Source organism: Gavia stellata, chromosome 24, assembly GCF_030936135.1.
Source record: "Gavia stellata isolate bGavSte3 chromosome 24, bGavSte3.hap2, whole genome shotgun sequence".
NCBI classification, from domain to species: Eukaryota; Metazoa; Chordata; class Aves; order Gaviiformes; family Gaviidae; genus Gavia; species Gavia stellata.
The window spans coordinates 3504113-3526812 of NC_082617.1; the positions used below are offsets into that span (position 1 = coordinate 3504113).

At 61.8% G+C, this 22700-nt stretch overlaps 3 protein-coding genes across 4 annotated transcripts in view; 2 read left to right on the forward strand and 1 right to left on the reverse strand.

Annotated features, from left to right (window-relative positions):
* Positions 1–166, forward strand: part of LOC132319117 (collagen alpha-1(I) chain-like) — a 95229-nt gene extending 95063 nt beyond the window's left edge. The window contains exon 68 of the mRNA XM_059829029.1: positions 17–166. Coding sequence (XP_059685012.1) covers positions 17–166 — 150 coding nt within the window. The remainder of the gene's footprint in view (positions 1–16) is intronic.
* Positions 167–5096: 4930 nt separating this feature from the next.
* SLC31A2 (solute carrier family 31 member 2) lies at positions 5097–7964 on the forward strand. 2 transcript variants are annotated; one of them, XM_059828828.1, is made up of 3 exons: positions 5097–5698; positions 6511–6679; positions 7294–7964. In XM_059828828.1, the coding sequence occupies exons 1-3, from the start codon at positions 5632–5634 to the stop codon at positions 7460–7462; spliced, it is 405 nt and encodes a 134-aa protein (XP_059684811.1). In that variant the 5' UTR covers positions 5097–5631; the 3' UTR covers positions 7463–7964. The 2 variants fall into 2 exon arrangements, with proteins under 2 accessions (XP_059684811.1, XP_059684810.1); XM_059828827.1 differs by having other exon boundaries at positions 6511–6657; positions 7242–7964.
* Positions 7965–8246: 282 nt separating this feature from the next.
* Positions 8247–22700, reverse strand: part of NIBAN2 (niban apoptosis regulator 2) — a 32539-nt gene continuing 18085 nt past the window's right edge. Inside the window, exons 3-14 of the mRNA XM_059829030.1 lie at positions 20254–20382; positions 20030–20135; positions 18884–19051; positions 15083–15198; positions 14899–15003; positions 13671–13833; positions 13040–13227; positions 12683–12838; positions 11974–12090; positions 11402–11509; positions 11178–11289; positions 8247–10422 (exon numbers count right to left, since the gene is read on the reverse strand). Of these exons, the coding sequence (XP_059685013.1) occupies positions 9380–10422; positions 11178–11289; positions 11402–11509; positions 11974–12090; positions 12683–12838; positions 13040–13227; positions 13671–13833; positions 14899–15003; positions 15083–15198; positions 18884–19051; positions 20030–20135; positions 20254–20382 (2511 nt within the window). The 3' untranslated portion in view covers positions 8247–9379. The remainder of the gene's footprint in view (positions 10423–11177; positions 11290–11401; positions 11510–11973; positions 12091–12682; positions 12839–13039; positions 13228–13670; positions 13834–14898; positions 15004–15082; positions 15199–18883; positions 19052–20029; positions 20136–20253; positions 20383–22700) is intronic.

Consider the following 22700-nt stretch of genomic DNA (forward strand, 5'->3'; position numbering starts at 1 on the left):
CCGGTGCTCGTTTCAGCTGGACAACGAGTCCTCCATCACCGACACCATCTTCCAGTTCACCACGGAGGAGCTCTCCCTGCTGCCCCTGCGGGACCTGGCCGTCTTTCACAATGGTGACGCCTCGCACCAGTTTGGTTTCACAGTCGGACCGGTTTGCTTCAGCTGAAACCGGTGACACCCAAACCCAGCCAGCCGGTTCCCTCCCCACCCAAGAACTGTCCTGCTGGGGACACGTGCAGAGGCGGAGGGTGGCACGGGGCTCCCACCCGCTCCCCGGAGCTGCTGGTCCTCTTTTTGAGATACGTGTTTGTAGCTGCATTATGCCACGGACTACACTTCCTTCTGAAGTAGAAGAATATTGTTTACAAAAGTCATTTCTCTATAAATTATATATATATTATATATGTATATATGAGAAGGTGCTAATTTAATGACTGATTGGGGGAGGCTTGTGTAATTACAGCCACTGGGAACTGTCTGCTAAAGAAAAAAAAAAACAAAAGGCAAAAATACTGCCGACTTGGGCAAAGGGGAAGGCAAGGGGCTTTTCTTTCCCTCGGTCAAGTGCACAAACACTTGGAGCCTCGTCCCCCCCGGGACGGGCTGGGAAGCAGCGCAGGAGAGCCCTGGCAGCCCCCGCGGGCAGGTCCGTGCCGTGCTGCCTGCTCTCCGCAGGGCAAAGCCACCGCAGGCCACTGGCCTCAGTGGCTACCAGCCACCATGCCTCCAGCCCAGCCAGGCATCAGGGGCTGAAAAGGGGTGAAGAAAGCAACCCCCCCCCCCTCAAGTCCTGGCTCTGTTTTGGGTCTGCAACTCATGCGGGGGTCAGAGGGGTGTAGAGCTGGGTGCTATAGCAAGACCGTGCTACAAGGCAGCATCGCCCGAGTTGGGCAGGAGTTTAAGCCGTTCAGCTCCCATGCTGAAGCACTGTTGCTTATCACTTTATTTCTGTTGTTGCCAGCAGCATTTCCTTCGCCTCTAACCGTCCCGCTATCACTGGGCTGCATAGCTGCATGCAGGTACGCGTGAGTCCCGAGGGCAGAGGGCTTTACATGTGGCACCTGAGCCAGAGCTGTATTACCAGCACACCCCTTTCTCTGGTGCACAGCCCAAAAACCCCCAAATCTCAGCTGGCTTTATGCTGCACCCCTGGTTTGCTCAGCACCCTTCATTGTTCAGGCTCTCAGGTGCCGCTTGCTGCCCTTGCCCTGCAGCACGTGCGCCCAGGCTGCCCGCAGTGTGTCCACGTGAGGTTGGGCATCGATGCCAATGCCAGCGGAGCAGTGTGGCAGCTGGACCAGACCCTGCACTGGGGGACAAGGAGAGGCGCAGCCTTTCCGGGGCGCACAGTCCCTAGGGAGCGGTTTAAGCAATGTCACATCGCGCTGTGTACAAGCTGCCTTGGCGTAGCAGCTTTTTGTGGGGTGGAGTGGCTGTCCCTGCTGTGCTCGGTGTGTCACCAGCTGTGCTGGCCAAGGGGGACACGGGGCAGCGCCCAGCCACCACCCACTTCCAGGCAGGGGCTGAGCACCTTGAACAGGTTTTTTTTACTCTGGCATTAAATTTTTTGGTTATCGTGTGGGGCACCCCTCTGTAAAAACCACTCCCGGCTTGTCCCTGCAAGGGTGTGATGCCAGCCCTGACCCTGCCTGCCGGACTTTCCTCCCCCCAGAGCTGCCCCCACCCCTGCCAGAACCCCCCGGCCGAAATCCCAATCCCTGCCCTGCAGAGACTTCCCTTCCTCGCAGGGCGGTGAGAGGGGAAGAGGAGCCCTTTGCGGCCGGGCTGGCTGGGGAGCAGGCGGCTCCTGCTCGCTGCACGGCTGCCTGCGGCGCAGGCAGAGGGGTCAGGCAGCGCCGAGGGTCTGGCACATCCCCTGGGTGCTGGTGAGGGAGATCCTATTGCTGAGCAGAACTTAAATCCTAGCTCAAGGCTGGATCCTGGGCAGAGAAGCAGAGCAGACTGTTAAGTGGTAACAAACAAACGTTTCTTCGGGGCCGAATTTTTTATTTTTCTTCTTTTTTTTGCACAAATTGCTCATTTTACCAGTGCTTTCCGCTGTGTTTTTGCAGAGGAGGAAAGTGGCACGCACAGTCCACACCTCACCCGCTGGCCACAACCCAGAGGAACTTCAGCTGCCAAAAAATGTGTGTGTCCATTTTTGAAGGAAGCTTTTGAGGAAAGATTTTAAAGACAAGTAGCACGTTGGTGGGTTTATCCAATATTTTTTCTTAATTCAAGCAGCAAACACACCCTGAATAACTCCAATTCCATCTCTCTGGTCATAAGGAAAAATACACTCACTACCACAAGCGTTTTTTCGCCTGCGCTCCCGTGTTTCCTTCCCAAGCGGGGAGTTAGACGTAAATCCGCGGGCAGGCGCTGGGTGCCTTCGTGGGCATTGGCACCTGTTGGCACTTGGGGAAACTGAGGCAGAGACACCCCCGGCGCTGCCTGCCTCTGCTCCCCGGTGTAACAGGGACGGGCAGAGCGTGCTGGGAAGTATCATTCCCCTTTGGTCTGTCCGGTCTCTCTCCGGGAAAGGCTGGGGGGGGGGGGGAACCCCCCCCTCCATATTTTGCAGCTGCAGAGCAACTGGGGTTGCAAACGCTCGGTGATACCCCGCTCCCCACGGGAAAAACCAGCAGAAACACTCGTGGAGACTTTGGGGGGCCTTGTGCTAGTGGTGGGAGCGGGACCGGGGGGGAGGGAGTGCGGGATGGAGGGAGGGAGTGCGGGATGGAGCGAGGGGCGAAGGGAGAGCGAAGCCCCGGGGGGGCTCAGGGCCCCTCTTGCCCCGGGGGTGCGGAGCCCCCTCCCCGCCCGGCGCCGGGGCTGACCCGGGGAGGCGGACGGACGGGCGGACGGACGGACGGACGGGACACGTGCACCGCCCCGCCCCGCCGCACTACAACTCCCGGGGAGCCCCGCGCCGCGCGTCAGCCGCCCGCGACGGGATGGAGCGGACGGGACGGGCTGAGCCGGGCCCAGCCCCGCCGAGCCGAGCCGAGCTGCACCGGGACGGGCTCCGCACCGCCACCATGCAGGTGAGCCCAGCCCAGCCCAGCCGGGGGGGGCCCGGAGGGGGGGCCCCGGGGCCGGGTGTGCGCCCCGGGCCCGGCCCCGCAGCCTCTCCGGTGTGGGGCAGGGCGCAGCCCGGCTGCTCCCGTAAATCACCCCCGAAACCCCGCACCTCCCTGCGGACAGGCGCTGTTTCAGGGCCGCGGCACCGCCGCTCACCCCCCGGCACCGCGTCCTCCTGCCAGAGCTTCGCCCCGGTTCCCCGTTCTCCCCGGTTCCCCGTTCGCCCCGGTTCCCCGTTCTCCCCGGTTCCCCGTTCGCCCCGGTTCCCCGTTCGCCCCGGTTCCCCGTTCGCCCCCTGCTCCCCCCGGGCCTCAGCCGGGGCTGTGGCGGGGTCTGCCAGCAGCGGTGGCTCCGGCGAGCTGTGCACAGGCTGGGCTGTCTGTCTGTCTGCTCCTTGCACCCCTGTGCTGCTGCGTCCGCACCCCAAAGGCTCTCCCGTCGCCCGCTCTCCCGTCGCCCGCTCTCCCGTCGCCCACGAAGGGGCTGTCGCGGGTGCGGGCGTACGCCAGGCGCTGGCAGCGGGAGCTGAAGTCACGCACAGGCCATAAGCCGTCACCCTGAAGCAGGTTTGCTTCGCGCTCTGAGCTCGGACGTGATGTTCGAGGCTGTCCCCCCCCGATTTGCTGGCAGCAGCACCCCTGCGAGGTGCAGAGCGTGGCTCACACCGGCTCTGAGGAGCATCCCAGTGTGGGGACACCTCCCCGGGCCACCGTGTCCCCAGCGTGGGGCTGCAGCTTGGGCTGGCTGGGACGGCGTCCTGCTTGTCGCGCTTTTGTGGAAATCAGGGGTTGGTGTGATGCAGAACAGCAGGCTCGTCCCGATGTGCGGGGCCGGGTGTCCCAGTCGGACCAGAGCAGCAGGTCAGGATGTGCTGGGCAGCCTGACGCTGCTCCGTGCATGCACCTCTGCTTCTCCACTTGATAGCAAAGAGTAACCCAAAACCGTGGCAGATTAAGTCACTGAACGCGTGTGCTGTGCACATGAGCAGACACAGCACAGGATATTTCTCAGCAGCTTTGTTTGCGTGTGCAAACACCCGCAAGGTGCAGAGGAGGAGCTGGGCACAGCCATACCCCGGCGCCTGCTGAATCGCTCCTGCGTGGGCAGGGGTTGAGGACAGGACCGTGTCCCTCCGACCAATATCTCTGGGCCTGTCGCATCGCCCCAGCAGTGTAATTCCCCTCTTGAAAAAAGCGCGGAGATTTTTAGGACTTGCCCTTCACACACCGCATCTCACCCAGCGGGATGCTGTCTCCGGAGAAATCACGCTATAGCATCGCTATAGGAGAGGAGCGAGAGGCCGCTGGCCCCAGGAGCATTGTTTTGGCCTCATGGTCACACTGGGTACCCGAAGACATGTGGCTTCACCCCAGGCTGGGAGCCCCGGTGCGGCGAGGGGATCGTCTGCTGCTCACTTCTCTTCCCTAAAATAGTTCACTAAAATAGTTACCTCGTCCTTACACCACACTGCAGACTTGTGGGTGAAGCCTGCAAAGGAGAAATAGCTTCATTTAAAGGCTAATTATCATTAATCTGTTGTTAAAGGAACCTTAGAAGTGTGAGCCAATTACATGTGCTAATGTGCTTTGGGTAACGAGCGGCCGAAGGGTGTAATGAGAGCCCGTCTGCGGCTTGGACACCCGCTTATTGGATGGTATTTCTGGCCGAGGCCGGTCCCGTCGGCTGCATCTGCCCGTGTCAGTAACGGCGGGTACGCGCGGCCAAAGCCGGGTCGGTGCAGTGGAGGCGAGGGTGTGAGCCCCACGAACGCTACTTGGAGAGAAGAAAAAACCACCAAAATTCTGTTTTTTGTGCTAAAACGAGCAAAATTTGGCAGCTGTGGTGGTAGCTCCGTAGGTGGGTTCGTTACACGAGAGCAATACTTGCTCCTCCTATTTCAGTGTGATAACGAAGGGGGTTTGATGCCTTTGTAGGTCCTGGCAGCCCCACGTCAGACAGACGGACAGTGCTTGGACCGATCCCCTCTGCCAGGGAGGCATCCCTGGACCAGGCACCCTGGCACCCATCATCAGGCGGTCGCGTGTGTGGCTGTGGGTGCTTTGGCCTGTCCCGGCCATGCGAGAGAAGCCCCTGGGAGGCAGAGGAAAGGGGAGGGTGGTTTCGCTTTGGGCTGCGGATGGTGTCCCCCAGCCTCTGTCTGTCTCCCACGGACCTTCCCTTCTCAAATCCGGGCTAATGAAGTCCTGGGCTCACCTCTCTTTACCGCAGGGATAAATTCCAGCTTTTTCGCACCAGGCCAGGCACACACAGGAGCTGCTGCTAGAGGTGAAAATTGTCCTGCTAGAAGTCACGGGAAGAGTTAAGGCCGGTCAGCGTGACTGATTCTCAGTGCAAGTTCCTCTTCCCGTTTCAGGAATCGGGGCAAACAATTGCAGCATTTGGTAAAACCCCGGCAGAGCATCGGGGCTCAGCCCTTCGGGGCGGTGGGTGCACGGACCCGCTGAAGACGCGGGCGCCCCAGCCCCTGTCCGCCCCATCGCCCCGAGGGGGTTCCTAGCGCTGCCCTCTCCTTGGCCTCTCTTCCAGATGTCCTTCTACTTCTCGGACACGGCAGTGCTGCTCTTTGACTTCTGGAGTGTCCACACCCCCACAGGTAGGCTGCCAGACCTGGCCCGGCCCCGAGACACCCGTCTGTCCGTCCATCCGTCCGTCCATCCACCACCAGCTGTGCTCTCCGTCCCAGGGAAGAGGATGTGGGGCAGAGAAATGAGGAGTGGCTTTGCGTGTCTGGCAGGAGCAGTGGTAGTGATGGGCTGGGAGCGGGGAGAGCAGGGCCCCTGCCCAGAGTGAACGCTGGGGCACTTACTGCATGGGGGGGTCGGGGCAGACCCCTGATGGGCTCCGCACACCGCTCGCCCCAGAGCTCGGAGGGCAGTGCCTGGTTTTGGCCAACCCTCTCTTACCCTGGTGAGCAGCGCCGTGTTCTGGTAGTGCCCTGGGCAGGGGTCGATCCTCCCAAGCAGAGAGCAGCAGGCAGGGAGGTGCAGGAAGCATCCAGCCCCAGGCCTGCCAACCCCCCCCTCCCCAGTCACTCACTGATTGCTCAGCTTCCCATTTTCTTTTACACTCTTTTTTTTTTTTTAATTATTGTCCCAGCATCATATTTTAACCCCCACATTTCTGTGGAGTCCATGCAAAGATGCTTATTTTTTTTCAGAGCAACCCCCTCCAAAAAGTACTCCGTAGGAATTTAGAGGGGGGATTAGGCTAAATACACCGTTTCCCAACGCTTCACAAACCTGCCTGTCACTCTAGTCCAACCCCAATCCCAGGAGCCCTCCATTCCCTCCACCTTATCCCATGGATATGCCCAAGCTGGGACCAGCCGCCCCCCTCCTCTTGCCCCCACGCCCCCTCTCCCACCGGTGTGGGGCGAGGGGCAGCGGCGGGGTGTTTCTCGTGCAGGGATTGTGCTCTCGGTGCTGGTGATCCTGCTGCTGTCGATGCTTTATGAAGCCGTCAAGATGGGCAAGGCCGTGCTGCTGCGGCGGGCGCTGCTGGCTCTGCCCCACAGCCTCAGTCGGGAGTCGCTGGTGGAGCCAGAGGAGGGGGGCACCAGCCCCACGCAGGGCAGGTACCACAGGGCCCCGCTTGCACCCAGCCGGCGGGGCCGCGGTGGGGCTCGGGGACGGGTGTATGGCCCCTGGGCCAGTGCAGGAGGGGAGAAAGGCTGTAAAGAGGCAGCCGTGGAGTAATAGGCTCCCAGGAAAGGGGTATGTGTACAGCCTGGGGAGGTGGCCCTGGGGGCATCCCGGCCCCTCCAGGTACTTTGGGAGATGTCCAGGTATTTTTTTTAGCTGTCTTAAATGCGCCCATTCACCCAGGAGCCACCGTGGGTGCAGGAGGGTCCTCATGGTTCAGGGATGGGCACAAGCAGCGGCTCAAGCACCCCAGCAAGGCTGGCCCGGGCGTTTCCTTCCCAGCACAAGCCGCTTGAGCCAAGCCCTGGGTTTTTCCTGTTGTTTTCAATCCCAGACCACGCCTGAGGCTGCTCTGACTGCCAAACTTTTAATAACATCCTCCCAGTTCCTTTGGAGGGGGATTTCCCCCTGCGCTGCTGTTTGCAGCCCCCATCCCTCTCCCTGCTCCCCAAACCCATCTCTGGCTGCTCCGGGGTGCGGGCGGCGGGGCAGGAGATGCCGGCTGCCCCAGCTCCTTGCTGATGGGGTTTCCCATCCTCTTCCACAGGTGGTTTCGGTACCACGTTGGCCAGACGCTGTTCCACGTGGTGCAGGTGGTGCTGGGCTACATGGTGATGCTGGCCGTCATGTCCTACAACGCCTGGATCTTCCTCGGGGCCATCGCGGGCTCCACACTGGGCTATTTCGTGGTGTACCCCCTGCTCGGTCGGGGCTAGCCACCCCCCCGGGATGGTGGGCGATGTGCTTCACACCTCCTGCTACTTTGTCTGGAATAGCTGCTGTCACTTCTGCCGGGTCTGTCCTTGTCCCCGTGCTGTGCGGGACCCCAGGGACTTGCTGCGGGAACCCTCGGCGCTGGCCTGACTCAGGTGGGGAGGCGCTGGGGAAGGGGAGCCCCATGGCCAGCACGCTGCCACTGCCACCGTCCTACCGTCCTCGGCTGGTGGCTGTCCCCTGGCTCTCAGGGAGCTTTGGCCGGGTGATGATGGCAGGGGGGTGCTGGGCATTTCGTTCTTCCCCCCCGACTTTTTTTTTGGGGGGGGGGACAGAATTCATCCTGGCTGGAACGGGAATGGTCCAGTGACCTGCTGGGGAAGGGGACATGCTGGGGACAGGCACTCCTGCCCTCCTGCCCAGAGCTGCCCTGCACTGAGCCCCTCTTCACACAGTGCCTTCTGGGGATAACGGGGGTCCTGCTGGCCCCCCATCCCACCCCCTCCTCCCCCCACCCAGTGCTTCAGGGATGGGGTCGGAGCAGCCCCCGAGCCCTTGGTGTGGCCGTGCCGAGGGGAAGCTGCTGCTGCGGGTGCCTCTTGCTGCTTCCTCGGGACACCCCTTTGAATAAAACCATCTCAGTTGTTTGGCTCCTGGCTTGTGTCTCTGCTGGGTGGTCTCAGGATGTGACACCCCCCGGTCACAGTGGGAGTGGGGATCCCCAGCCCGACCCCTGCGGCACAGCCCCGGGGGGGCGGTTCAGGAATAAGGACAGTCTCCTCTGGCTTTAAATAAAGCTTTTCCATTTTATTAATTATTATAAGCATATTTTTAAACATTTGTATAACTTTCTTAATAAAATATCCTGGAAGAGACAGGTTTTAAGTTCCCAAAGCAAGGCACTCTGGGGGGCCTCCCCGAGTGGGTGAGGCTGGGCACCCCCCTTCAGAGGCAGAAACAGCGGCACCTAAAATACAGGCAAGTGTCGGGGTGCTGGTCCCGGCTCTCTGCACGCACACACGTGTCTCACGCTCACGAGTCCGGCCGACCCCCACCAGCTCAGGGGCTTTTAGCATCTCTGTGTGGGGGCTGCGCCAGTCCCGTCCCCCTCCCCAAGGCAGGCAGGGCTGCTGGGGGTGCCAGCAAACCGCTGTTAAGGCTCCAGCTCTTTGCTCGCCCAGCACCCCAGGTGCTAAAACCTGCAAAGCCCGAGAGTCGGAGAAATCATCCGTGTGTGGTGCTAGGGAGCTCCGGAGAGCAAGAGCTGGGATCCCTCCACTGCTGAGCCCATACCTGGGTGCCATGAGCCCATGCCTGGGTGCCGTGAGCCCACCCCACCCCAGCTCTCACCCCATCGGCAGCGGTTCGAGCCACCCGGTAGTCCTGTATCCCCACAGCTGCTGTGTTTTTCCATCATCCCCTGTGCCCCCTGCTCCCACCGGCTCTCCCGGAGCCAGCCGGGTGGGATGGCAATGGGCAGGCTCCCAGGAGATCCACCCCCCGGGCTGGGGCACGGGAGGACCCCCGGGGCAGCCGGGAGCATTCCGCGCACCCATCCACTGCGGGGCTCGTGTCAGCCCCCCCCAGCACCCCAGGCAGTTGTGGGGGGGGGGCACAGATAAAGCATCTCTTCAGTAGAAAAGAAGACAATAAGGCAGAAGAAGGACAGAGCAGAGCACAGGGGGTGCCCCGTGCCGAGCCAGGGCCTCCCCCAGTCCGACCCAGTAGGACCACTTAGCTGTGGCCAGCCCCGTGCAGCAGTGGGGACCCCCCTGGCCAGGCAATAAGGTATCGGTGTTCCCCATCCCCTCCCTCGCCCACGGCACCACTCTCTATCCCTGGCAGCGCAGCGGGTCCTATCCCCCTACCCCAACCGCCGGTGTCACCAGGGCCAGTCCATGGCGGGGGACTGCTTGGGGCTAGAACTCAGTCTGCACCCCCTCGCCGCTCTCCGTCGTGCCCGCGGGCTGCGGGGGGCTGCACTCACCGCCCCGCAGGGCCACCTCCTCACCCGTCTCCTTGTCACTGGGCTGGTGGCAAGCCATCCCGGCAGACGGTGGGGTCTCAGCTCTGGGTGCGGGTGATGCTGGTGCGGCAAGGGCCACCCTGGCCTCTGATGGCACATCAGCTCCGGGCATGGGTGATGCCTGTGCGGCTTGAGGCATCCCAGCCCCTGATGGGACATCAGCTCTGGGTTTGGGTGATGCGGGTGCGGTATGTTGCACGCTGGCCCCTGATGGGATGTCAGCTCCGGGCACGGGTGATGCCGGTGCAGTGTGGGGCACCCTGGCCCCTGATGGGACATCGGCTCTGGGTGCAGGTGGTGCTGGTGTGGCGTGGGACATACCAGCCCCTGATGGGACATCAGCTCTGGGCGTGGGTGATGCCGGCGTGGCGTGGTGCACACCAGCCTTTGATGGTACCTCGGCTCCGGGTGCAGGTGATGCCGGTGCAGTGCAGCGTACTCCGTCCCCCTCGCTGGCCGGACGCTCGGGGGGTACTTCACCTGGGACCGACCCCGCCGCCGCCACCACCACCACCTCCTCAGTGGCACCGCTCTCCCGCGTGGCATCGGTACCGTTTGTCAGCCGGTCCTCTGCTTCAACACCATCCCCGAGGCTCTCCTTCGCCAGCACCTCCCGGATCTCCTCCACCCCATCCGGGGAGCTCGGCGGCGCCCCAGGGTCCGGCTCCTGTGGCTCCGGGGAGCCAGGCTGCAGCAGCGCCTCGGCACCCACCTCGTAGGGCAGGACCCCCTCGTCGTCCTGGATCACCGACACCACTTGCTTGGCCCTGCGGCGCTTGTCAGCGGCCGGCTCGGCCTCGGGCTGCCCACCGTACTCCTCACCCCAGTCGATGGGGATGCCTTCGCCCAGGAGGTGCAGGTTGGGATCGCTGTTGTGCATCACCATGCTGTCGCGGTACAGGTTGTGCTTCCGCTGCACGGCCGCCTCCTTCACAGCTGGGGCACCGAGAGAGCTGTCAGATGGGCTGCGGGCACGGGGCAGCGCCCGCCGGGCTCGGGCACCTCTCCCAGCCCCCACCTTGGGTGTAGGGTGCAGGGAGAGGTGTCTGGAGCCAGGCGGGGGGGGGGGGGTGGGGGGTGTGGGGGTGGGGAGGGTTGTCAGCATCCCACCCACTGCTCAGCCCTGCCAGTGGGAAGGCCAGGTGGGAAAGCTGCTCCTGGTACAGCCCCCTGGTACAGCCCCCAGCACCCCGTGCGGGGTCACCCCTTCCTCCTACAGCCCCCAGCACCCTGCACAGGGTCACCCCCTCCCCAAACAGCCCCCAGCACCCTGCACAGGGTCACCCCCTCCTCGTACAGCCCCCAGCACCCTGCGCGGGGTCACCCCCTCCCCGTACAGCCCCCAGCACCCTGCACAGGGTCACCCCCTCCTCGTACAGCCCCCAGCACCCCGTGCGGGGTCACCCCCTCCCCGTACAGCCCCCAGCACCCTGCACAGGGTCACCCCCTCCTACAGCCCCAGCACCCTGCGCAGGGTCACCCCCCTCCTACAGCCCCAGCACCCCGTGCGGGGTCACCCTCTCCTCCTACAGCCCTCAGCACCCACCACGGGCCCTCCAGGTGCTGCTGAGCCCAGGCTTGCCCTACACTGGCTCCACTCAGCCCCCCCACCCCCCCACCCCAGGGTGCTGGTGGCCCCCGGGGCTCAGAGCTGAGCGGGTCCAGGCTCCCCGGCGCTGCGGGACCCTTACCTTGCATGATGTCTTTCATCACCGACTGCAGCACGACCTCCTCGTAAGTGTTCTCCACCAGGATGAAGCTGGCGAAGTCCTCAAAGATCAGCTCCTGAAACTTGGCTAATTCCTGCCGTGGGGAGAGGCCGCTCAACCCCGGGGGACGGGAGGGAGGGACGCTCCAGCCCCTCAGCGGGGGGGTGGTCCTTCCCCCCCACACCCCACAAACTTCACCCTCTTACCCCCTTGCAGGTTGGCGCCAGCTTTTTCAGCAGGAAGGGGATGGTGATCTGCAGCAGGGCCTCCCTGAAGAACTTCTTCCGCACGGTGCTGCTGTCGTAGTCGTATTTCTGCAGGGCGAGCGAGCGGGCAGCCCCGGGTCGATGAGGGCTGCGGGCTGGCAGCTCCCCGGCCCCCCCCAGGCACAAGCCCTGCGGTTTGCTCCCCCCAACCCATCTGCACGGGCATGAGCAGGTTCCTCTGCCCCTCGCAGCCTTCTCTCCAGCTGGTTCCCGGGGTGCCTGAGCCCGGGTGGGAGCCAGCTCCTCCACCGCTGTCTGCAGAAGGATTTTTGGGCCAGTCTGAACCCGGGGTGGCTTTCACAGTGATGCCCGTGGTCAGAGGGGGCCTGGCTCCTCCAGTGATTGCCCACTCGCCTGCCCCACACCCCAGCAGAATGCATGAAAATCTCAATATAAAGAAATATGTCCCCAGAAGACTTTTGTTAAAATTGGTAAGGTCACTCCCGACCTCTTCCCCGGGCCACTGGCCCTTGGCACAAGGCCACTGAAGGCCCTAACCCACCACCCCTCACCTTGAGCACCCTCTCGAGGATGCGCTGGATGGACTTGCACAAGTCGTCTTTGCCTTGCAGCTTCCCCACCTCCTGATGGAGCAGCGTCTCGAACGTGTACACGGCGTCGTCCATTTGCTGTGAGCAGGGACAGACGGTCAGCACTGGGGTGGGGGGCACCCGAAGGGACCCACCATGGGGGTGGGCAGGGGGCTTTTTTTGGGGCACTGCCATGCTGAGGTGAGCCTTCACACTGGCAAGGTCGCCAGCATGCCAGCATGGCATCCACGGGCTCCACCCCGAGGACTGAGGGTGCTGGGGGAGGAGGGTGCCAAAGCTGGTTTGCACTGCCCCACCTTCTACACCCCACTCCAGGTTTGGTGGGATCAGACCCCAAAATTGGGCTACTGGTTTTGCTGGTGCCATTGGGCTTGGTGGGCAGCTCTGCCATGATGCCCAAGCCTGGGTGCTGAGTTGGAAGGGTGCCCCACACTGCTGCCCACCCGTGGGCTCCCTCCCTGCTTGGGCTCCAGACCAAAAAGGGGATGGCCAGACCCATCACACACCCTTAGCTGGGTGCCAACGACACGAAGGTCCCCGAGACAGGACAGGCATCCCGGCCAAATCCCTGCCAGGGTTGGACCAGCCTGGGTTCCCCACTCTGCCTCCGCTCCCCAGCCCTCTGCGCTCAGCCCAAGGGGACACAGGAGGACCCCAGTCCCCCTCCTACCTGTCTCATGTGGATCTGGGCCCTCTGCTTGAAGACGGACGTGCTGGAGACATCGAACCGCTGCTGAAGACCCTCCAGTTTCAGCTGGTCCATCTTCTCATAGCACGACTGCATCTTGACGGGGTGGAAGGCCAGGTGGGAAAGCTTCTCCATGTACTGGGGATAAAGCCAAGCTCAGCAGGGCAGGGCAGGCTCTCCACGCACTCGGGGCTGGGACATGCCACCCCACACGGGCTTCATTCCCATGTATTTTCTCAGCCTGGGGTCCCCCAGCGCCGTCCACACTGAGGATGGCAGCAAGACTGGCCCTGCCACCCCCGAGCCCACCGGCCAGCAAGGAGCATTGCCAGGTCTCACCTCCACCAGCTTCTCCAGGCCACCTTCATTGACGATGTTCATGTTCATGTCCGTCACCTCCTTGAAGAACACCTCCCGCACCTCAGCAAAGCCCTGGCTCGTGGGGGTCATCAGGGCCTCCAGGATGGAGGAGATGTAGGGCTGGACGTGGTTACGGACACAGATCTCCGCTTTGGGGAGGACGAACGCTGGGCAGAGAATGGGGGTAAGCATAGTGAGGCTCCTCCTCTGCCCTTCCAGCTCTGCAAATTAGGTCCTAAACCCACCCTAGGGAGGGGGACCTGCCCCTCTCCTCAAGCTCCTCCAGGAGAGGTCTCCGAGACTTACAGGACAACGCAAACGGTTCTTGCAGGGGGCCCTCTCTCTGTATTGAACCCATTCCTGCCCCACTGCCTTGCTTGGTCACTGCCCACCTTGTCCCCCACCTCCTGGGACAATGCCAGTGAAGACGTGCACCCTCGCCACTGCAGCTGCTGGTATCTCCCCAAGGGTTCCAGGCCGTGCTGGCAGGAGCCATGCTGCACCCCAGGAACAGCCCCGTCTTGGTGAACAGTGGTGATGCCATGCCAGGAGCCCGTCACAGACACAGCTACACACATCCATGTCCCCGTGCCTCCCCGCAGGGCTGTACCTCGGATCTTGCTGGCCAAATGCTCCTTCGAAGTGATGATCTGGTCCATGTCCGTGCGGATGGTGCTCTCCATCTGGGGCCGCTCCTGTTCGCACTTGGCCATCGCTGCATCATACTGGGCCTTGGTCTGCTCATAGACCATCCTATAGACGGCATCTGAGATCTGGCGAGAAATGGGGTGGTCAGCTCCCCCCACACCTCCTGCCGCCCCCACTAACCATCACCTCCAGCACCAGATGCCTGCAGGACCTGCCAAGCCTTCACCCATGCTCTGACCGGACCCCTACTCGCAGCCTGGCAGTAGGTTTTCCACACCAGGGACCCCCCCAGCTGGGTGAGATGAAGCTCCCACGGTACAGAAGCTGCTTCGAAGCGGTGCCTGAGGGGCACAGAGCTGAGCCATCAGCCTCCATCAGCCAACCTGCCCCAGGCAGGTCTGGGGATGCTGCATGTCCAGGGATGCTGGTGGTCCAGGGATGCTGGTGCTCTGGGGAGGAGAGCCCCTGACCCCATTTAAAAGCTGTGCCCTGCCCCGCTCAGCCTGCCTGGGGTCTCAGAAGCCAACCCCGTAAGTGGGATGGGGCCGCTTGCTGAGGCTTCACGCTCATTTTTTAGCCAAATGCTGCGATTCTGGGGCTGGTGGGAGGCAGAGCCGTGCCCGCCCCCCCCTCGGGCTTCCCAGCTTCGCAGCTAAGACCGCAGCTACTGAAAAAGCAGTGTTTGTGCATGCATTTTTAGGCTGCTCCAGTGGCACATTATGAGCCTGGTGGTAATTATCTATCAGCTTTTAAGGTTTTAACAGGCAGTTTTGAAGAGCCCTCGGTCTTTCGCAAGGGTTCGGGCTGGATTTAGCCTGTGCTGCTCTAAAAATGGCTCGCTAAATATAGCCAGGACGGGCTTCGCTCCGGGGCTGGGCTTCCTCCTGTTTGCTTCCCTCGCCCCAGGGACGCGGCAGCGCAGGCAGGGATGGGCAGGGCTGCTCGCAGGGGCACAACAAGGAGCTTTATAAAGCCACAGTGGCAAATAAGGACGGCTTCTTTGGCGCAGGCTGGAGAGGGGGGTGACATGGGGGGACAGCGCTGGCTGCAACAGGCGGGAAAGGCGGTGGGCACCGAGCCCGGCCGGGAAGGGAGGTGGCACGCAGCCCCCAAAGCAGAGGCAGTGCAGGTGACGATGACCACCCCACCCCCCCACCCCCACCCCCCCCCCGGCAGCCCCAGCCCCACACCTGAATCCAGGTCCGCTGGCGCTCCTGAGCCTTGCCCTTCAGCCGGGGGCCGATGGTGGTCCTCAGCTCGGGGAGCAGCTCCTCCATCACCAGGTTGCTCAGGACCTGTGAAGGCAGGAAACTTTGGGGACCCTACTCAGCCCATACCCCCCCACCCCAGCTGGGGGGGACGACAGGTCCTTACCTGGGTCTCGTTGCCACACAGCATGTCCCAGGTGCCATACTGTTCCTTCGACTGGCGGTACATGCGGACGGCATCCGTGAAGGCTGGAGCCTCCACTTTGGAGTCCTCGGAGATCCCTGGGGAGGGGATGGAGGCGGGGGGGAACAAGTGAGCGGCCTGGCATGGGGAGCGAGGGTCAGCCCAGCTGCTTGCAGCACCCCAGCCCACCTTGGCAGGGGGTGCCTGGCATCCCCCACACCCTCGGACCCACGCAAGGGGCCCAGGGCTGTCACCAGCACTGGGGGATCCCACCCTGAGCCCCTGTCTCTAACAGGGCAGGGGACCAGCAGTCTCCCTCCCAGACACACCAGTGACTGGGGGGGGCTCCCACTCTGTCCACAGACTGACCCCTCCAAAGCCGGACCAAGACACCCAGGAGCAGGGGCTCAGCAGGATGGGGGGGCTCAGTGACCCCCGATGGTGCATGGGGACCCCGGGACTCAGCGAGCCCCGATGGCACAGCAGGAGCAGGGGGGCAGCAAGCCCCAACGGTGCATGGGGACTCAGGGGCTCAGTGAGACCCAACGGCACGGCAGGACCAGGGGCTCAGGAGGATGGGGGGGGCTCAGCAAGCCCTGATGGCACAGCAGGGGCTCTGCAGGATGTGGGGGGCTCAATGAACCCCAATGGTTCAGTGGCACTCAGGGTCACCAGCAAGAGGGGGGCTTGGACATCACCCCCACCCTCCCACAGCACCCATCAGGAGGAGGGGCAGGGTGATGGTAGCCCATGGCCACAACCCACGGGGAGAAGGAGGAGGAGATGGGGGCAGCAGACAGGCAGGACAGCCCCGGAACCTGCTGGCACATGTCCCACTCATGTCCCTGCCTCGTCCCAGCCTCTCCAGGGTCTGGCTGCGGAGGTGCCGGCCAGCCGGAGAGACACATTCCTGGGCGCGAACTACCCCAGCACCCCGACTCCCCTCCCCACGCCCGGACCCCTTGCAGGAGGGAGGTGGGATGGGACCAAGCCAGCATGGCTGGTGGTGGCTGTGCCCCGTGGCAAAGCGCTCCCTGGCAGAGCCACCCTGCTGCGAACATCATCCCCGCAGCGATGGCAGCGGAGGGTCACGGTGTGTCCCTGGACCGCCCAGCAAGCTGGTGTCCTGGGGAGACGCAGCCAGGGGTGGTTTCTCCCTTCCCAGGAGGGACAGCCCAGGGCAGTGAGCGGATCTTTTCCAACACACGCAGATTTTTCTAAGATGATTACATTTAACTCCAAGCCTAAGCAGCTTTTCCTAAGGGGCAGCTTAATACACAGGGAAAAAAAATGCTGAGAAAGTCAAGTCTGACCCTTTCTCAGTGCTCGGTGGGAGCAGGAGCCAGAGCAGGGCTGAGCTTTCAGGGGCCGATGCTTCTCCATCCACGGCTCCCTGCGGCTCAGCGTCACCTCCCGGGTGGGACAGCCTGGTACGGGCTGCAGTCCCCCGACAGAGCCGCTACAGCCAACCTCATCCTCCACACCATGCAGAGAGCAGGGCAGGATTCGCCCCCCGAGAAGCCACCTGGCTGTGCCCCACCAGGGACCCTCATCCCTGGCTGAGCCCGGGGCGGGCAGTGGGCTCCGGCTGTGGGGACCCGTCCCCAGCCATGCGCCCTGCCCAGGGACAAGCAGACAGGGCTGGTTGCAAGAAGCCACCGTGCCACTTCACAGGGCAAATTTAATGAGTTTCCTTCATTAATGTGTGGCTAATTAAGCACTGATCTTAGCTCGCCTTGTCGGGGATGGGAAGCAACCACCCAAGCCTGGACCCCATCCTGGAAAGGCTCCGGGGTTGATGGTGCACCGCGGGATGGGAGTACCCGACACCAGAGAGCGACGCTACACCTTAACTCTTTCAAAGTCCACCTGCTCACAGCACAGGATAATCTCCGGGGGAATGGTGCTGAAGAAGAAACGTGAGTTCGAAGCCGCTTTTTTGCCCAAAACACAGCTGAACGGGGCAGCTTGCCCACAACAAGGGGCAAAAGCCAGTGGGGTGGGCACTGCTCCAGCCCTGCATGCCACCATACAGGGCAAGGGACATTCTCGGAGCAGCCAAGGGCACCCAGGCTCCGGGGAAACCAGGCTGGACACCTCCTGCGTGAAGAATGATGTTGCACGTCCCCGGTCCTTACAGAAGAGCTGGTGTTACAAAAATAGGGTCTTGAAAAGGGAGGTGAAAATTCCCACACTAATCACAACCGGAGGCAGAAACAGAGCCTCTACTTTAGGGGAGAAAAAAAAAAAAGTTGCTCGAGAACAACAAAAGAGCTTTCATGGGATTTGAAACAGTATCTCGGACCTTGCAGGAGCAGTGAGGGGCAGAAATGGAGCTGAGGAGGGAAAAACCATCTCACAAAGAAAGCCAGGCTGCAGAAATTAAGAAACCCACCAGCGCTGAGCCTTCCCTGGGCCATGGCCCACCCCTGTGAGCTTTCTTCATCACATGCTGAGGAGGGGGAGAGGGAGGAGAGGATTTAATGGCACAACCCTGGCTGGCAGCGGGGACGGCGGAGGGGCTCACACCTCGCCTCTCGCCCGTGGCAGTGCCCAGAAGCCGAGGGGGGAAATTAAAGATAAATAAATTAATAAATTGGCTCTTTGTTAGTACGAGAGGTTGATTCCTCTTTTATTAGGAGCTGGTTTTGCTCACAGTGCCCCGGCTTTGTGGGTCCAGCAAGCACAGGGAGTGCTGGGGTGCTGAACTGCGTGCAGCAATGATGCTCCAGCAGCATCCCGGGAGGATGAGCGGCTGGGGGGGGGTCACTGCACCCAGCCCCCCGCAAAGGAGCCCAGGTCCCGGGTGGGCTGTGGGGACACGGTCATCCCAGTGAGCTTGGATGGCCCCAGCTCACCAACAGCGCATGGATATGTTTTGCAGCAAGTTTTTGCACCGAAAGGAAGGGAAAGAGCAAAGCTTTCAGAAGTTTTAATCTAACATGGGAAGATGGAAACCGCCACTGAAGCTCAGGCTCCGGATCCAACCCCACTACTCGGCTCCCTAAACAGCAGCTCCGGCAAAACTGGAGCTACGTGGGGCTCCCAGGAGTGAAAGCAGCACTTAAAGAACAGGCAGCATCGCTCTTTGCCCACTAAAAGACCTGATTTTGAGCAGGTTTCAGCACTGGCAACTCCTTCCCCAGGAAAATTCTCCCCATCCAAGGCACCACCGAGACCTGGGTCTCAGCCCAGGAGCACACAGGCCATAGCCAAGCAGGAAAATCGTGTTTTCCTGCCAGAGTATCGCTGACGTGGGAGGCAGGTCCTGCCTTCTCCCCAGCCCCCCGCACCCCTTCTGCCCGCAGCCCCGGCTGCCCTCGCTCGCCGGAGCCCGGGCAGTGCCGGTGGGGTGGGGAGCAGGACAGTGGGGCTGGGAGTTTTGATGACTTTAATTAGCAAGTATTTTTCTGCCTCAGGGTGGAAAATAGGCATCAAGGGCGTCTCTTGAGCCAGGCTCTGTGCTGGCTCCTGCAAGTGCTGCCTGCCCTGGTGCAGCCATCGTATTCCTTATGGGCGGTGGGATGATGCCGGGCACAGGGATGCACCGGGCGGCCAGATCCCTCCCGTTCCCCACCCTTACTCGGGGAGAGGATGAGGTGCTCAATGATGCTCAACAACTCCCAGCCAATTCCTCCTCTTGACTCCCAAATCATCCCCTTTGGCCCAAACCCCAACCCAACCACCGCAGGGTGCCCAACACCCTCTCCGGAGCAGGAGGACGATGCTCTCCCCATCCCGGAGCCCCCATGTCCTGTGTCCCCCCCCCCCAAAATCACTCACCGTTGTTGCAGTGCCGTATGCAGTCCTGGAAAACCGCCCGCCACTTCTCCTGCTCTTTGCCCGTCATCACGCAGAAGTAATAGTGCCGGGCATAGGGGTGCCAGAGGATGAGGGGGAAATCGGTGGGGCACTTCAGGATGGGGGACTGCCCCGATTTGGGTGTCACGCCTGCAGGGAGGGAAGGATGCTTTCAGAAGGGGATGGGGCAGGACAGGGATGGGGATGCTGCAGGGTCGGGGGTATCCATCTCCCCCAGCAATTGGGGCTAGGGGTGCAGCAGGGTCTCACAAGACCCCTCGGTTCCTTCCCAGTGCCTTTGCTGTGAGTTCTACCAGAAACACAAGGCAAAAAAAGTGCAAAGAGCCTCATTCTTCCAAAAAGGAAATCAGAAGTGAAAATGGAATAAAAAAAGTAAAAAAAAATAAATCATTATTTCCAGCACGAAACCCTCCCCAGAGCTGCCAGCCTGACCTCGCTGCCGTCGTGCCTGTGCCCTGAACCAGCAAAGGGCTCGCTGCCCTATGCGAGCTGTTTCAGCAGCTCCTGCCCCACTCCCTGGGGGCTGCCCTGGCCTTTAGGGACCCAGGGCAGGAGGATGGCGAGTGGGGTGGTGGCCGGTCCTCCTGGGAGTCTGGAGGGAGGAGCTGCTGCCTTCGCCCAGCGCTCCCTGGGAAAGGGAGGCAGGAGCAGCTCAGGGCAGCTCTCATGGAGACATAGACACATTTTCCTTCCTTTCCCGGCGGCTGTGGCAGGATCCGAGCAGTAGACACATCACACTGCACCCTACACCCCACAGGGGGAATGGGGCCATTCTCCTTCCCTACAGCCCCACACCCCAAAACCCACCCCTTCCCAAAGGTCCCTAGGGATGCCTACACCCCAAAACCACCCCTTCCAGAAGGTCCTCAGGGATGCTACTCCCCAAAACCACCCTTTCCAGAAGGTCCACAGGGATGCTACTCCCCAAAACCACCCTTTCCAGAAGGTCCTCAGGGATGCTACTCCCCAAAACCACCCTTTCCAGAAGGTCCACAGGGATGCCCACATCCCAAAATCACCCCTTCCTAAAGGTCCCCAAGGGATGCCCAGCAGCATGGGGGTGCAGGGGACCCCGAGCATCCCTCCGCAGCCACCAGGACCACTCACCAGGCAGGCTGCTGTTCACCAGCTCCAGGTACTGGTCCACAGTGGTGAGGATCTTGTAGCCAGCGCTGTTGACCAGTACACGGGGCGGCAGGTCCCGCTCGTAGGCCTGAGCAGAAAAAGATGGTCATGGATGACGGGGAGCACAGCCACGCCTCCGCAGCAATGGGGTGTCCCCCTTTGAAGTTGTGCCCACCAGAGATGGGGGACAGGGTGATGCCTCTCACCAGTTTGTTCTCGTAGAGGACCAAGCCGTAGTTGTGCGGGACCACACAGAAGCGGTTCCTCCACTTCTTGTTCTCCTCGATGTACTGGAAGAGGTTGCCCGAGTAGATGACGTGGTCTTCCAGTGGGACCTACATGGAGGAGACACACGTTGGGTGGCGCTGAGGGGGGCAGGGAGGGGGCAGCTGGGTACCTCTCCATCCCGTGGCCACAGCCTGGCTCAGGGAGCTCAGCAAGGTCCGTGCGTGGTGGTTTCGGTGGGGTTTTCTGCACTAGAGCTATGCTGAGGGTCTCCAATTTCCCCCCCTGGGTTATCTCCTATAGCACTGCCAATTTTGGTGCCTGAAGGGGTGCATCTGGGTGACAACCTGGGGCTTTCCACATGCACAGCCCTGGAAAACCTCAGAAGGACTGTTCACATGGCAGCGAAGTGGCACGTGGTGGTGTTCACTGTGGTGGTCTCACCTCTGTCCCTGGCATCTCCTTCCCGGGAGATACACCAAGCTCAGCTGAGCGACCTAAGCTCTCCTGGCCGAGCAGCAGGTTGGAGCAGAGCCCTCCAGCAGCTCTTCCCAACCCCAGCTACTGCCATTTCCCTGGCTTGGGGCCCACGGGAGCATGCGTGGTACTGCTCGGTAGTGGCCATCAACCAGAAGGTCCTGCCAGGGTGGGGTCAGAGGCAAGCTGCAGATGACGGGAACCAGGACCTGCCCCAGCATGGTCTCCAGATGGGACATGGAAGAGGAAAAGCAAGAAGCCGCCTTGTACAGCCCAGCACCAGACGATGCTTACATGCTCTGGACTTCATGGAGGAGCAGTGACAGGAACAGGCTGAGGCCATCCCGCGCTCCCGACCCCCCCGGCTGAGCAGCCCCACACCGGCTCTCCAGCCACTTTTGGCCAGCACACCAGCAGCATTTACGCCATCCCAAACACAGGCTGGCTGAATGAGCCAAGAATTTGTCCCAAGAATTTTTATGATCCCAGGAACATAAACAAGAGCCGAGAGCTCTCGTGAGGGAGCGAGTGTGCGGCGGCTGCCTCTCCTGCCATGGCCACCCACCATCCACCACGGTGGCCGTCAGGAGGGACCAGCCAGGGCTTGGGTCCCATCACGCACCCAGCACCAGGACCTTTCCCTCTCCTCTCCCTGCTCTCTCCATCTCCTGGTTCACAGGCACCCCATTGCCTTCCCCAAGCCCCCCACCGCTCCCCAACCCCACATCCACCAGCGGGGATGGGGACAGAAAGGTGGTGCCAGCTCCGGGAGTCCCCATCAGCATCTCACTGGGGTGGCTCATCCAAGGAGAATCAGCCCATATAAACCAGCTTCAAAACCGCTGCCCAAGGCAGATGAAGCCGCACAGACCGGCTGCTAATGAAATAAAACCCGGACCAAGCCCTGATGTGGGTCCAGGGGACCCTCGGATGGGGAACGGCTGCCCACGGCCACCAGCATCCTGGGAGCCCCGGCCCCATGGCGCAGCCGTCCTCTCCTCGCACCCTCCTCACCCCGAGGAGGCACCCAGGCGGCACCACCCAACCCCGGCAAATATTTGGGACAGGCAGGTATGCGCCAAATTGCTAGGCTGGGCAGGGAGGGTGCCGGGGAGCGTGCGGGCGGAGGGCCCTGCGCTGCCTGTATCCCTGCCGTGGGGACGGGGAGTGATGGGGAGCGAGACCTGTGTCTGGATGCGTCAGCTTTGGGGCTCGGCCGGGAGAGGCAGGAGGGGCTGTTATGAGAAGAGAGGATGCTCAGGGACTGGTTTTCAGGGGCACCTGAGGATGTCGGACCAAGGCCACGACACATGCTGTCCCCACCGCTGACTGGGGATGCCTGGGCTGCTGGAGAGACCAAAGGCAGAAACATTGATTCTTTGTTCTCATCGCTGCTGCTTCTTGCTGGCATTTCAGGTGACCGAGCCATGCTTTGGACCCCAGCCCAGCTGTCCCCCTCCGCCCAGGAGGGCCACCAGCCCCCAGTATCACTCTGAGCACCGCATCCCCACAGAGATGGCAAAAAAAAAAAGGTACAAAATCAGTAAAATTAAAACCAACCAAACACCAGATCCCAGCTAGACCTGCCCAAGGACAGGGAGAACACTACCTTGCATCTTCTTGACTTTTTGGGTGTATTTGGGGAGCGCAAAGCCCAGCTGGAGGAGATGCTCTCCCCACCTCCTTGCAGAGCCACCCCAGACGCGCAGGTCCCTGCGGGGTTTGGAGCCCCGGTACATCCCGGCGGCACTGCCGGGACCCCGGCAGAGGACGGGCAGCAGACGGGACATCGCGCAAGAGGAATGTGCTATTTATACACTGGTGTTTTAAAAGACTTGCGCGGTGTCCCTGACCTCCCTGCCTCGCCGTCCTTCCTCAGACATTCCTGGGCTGCTTGCTGGAGCATTTTAATGAAGCAACCAACCTTGGGAGGGAGGTACCCCCCGGGGGG

Bases quoted from the DNA above. Each gene is read 5' to 3' on its own strand.
- SLC31A2 (XM_059828827.1), top strand. From the start codon at position 5,632: ATGTCCTTCTACTTCTCGGACACGGCAGTGCTGCTCTTTGACTTCTGG. The intron at 5,699-6,510 runs GTAGGCTGCCAG...TTTCTCGTGCAG, and splicing joins GAGTGTCCACACCCCCACAG to GGATTGTGCTCTCGGTGCTG. The intron at 6,658-7,241 runs GCACCAGCCCCA...GCGGGGCAGGAG, and splicing joins GGTGGAGCCAGAGGAGGGGG to ATGCCGGCTGCCCCAGCTCC.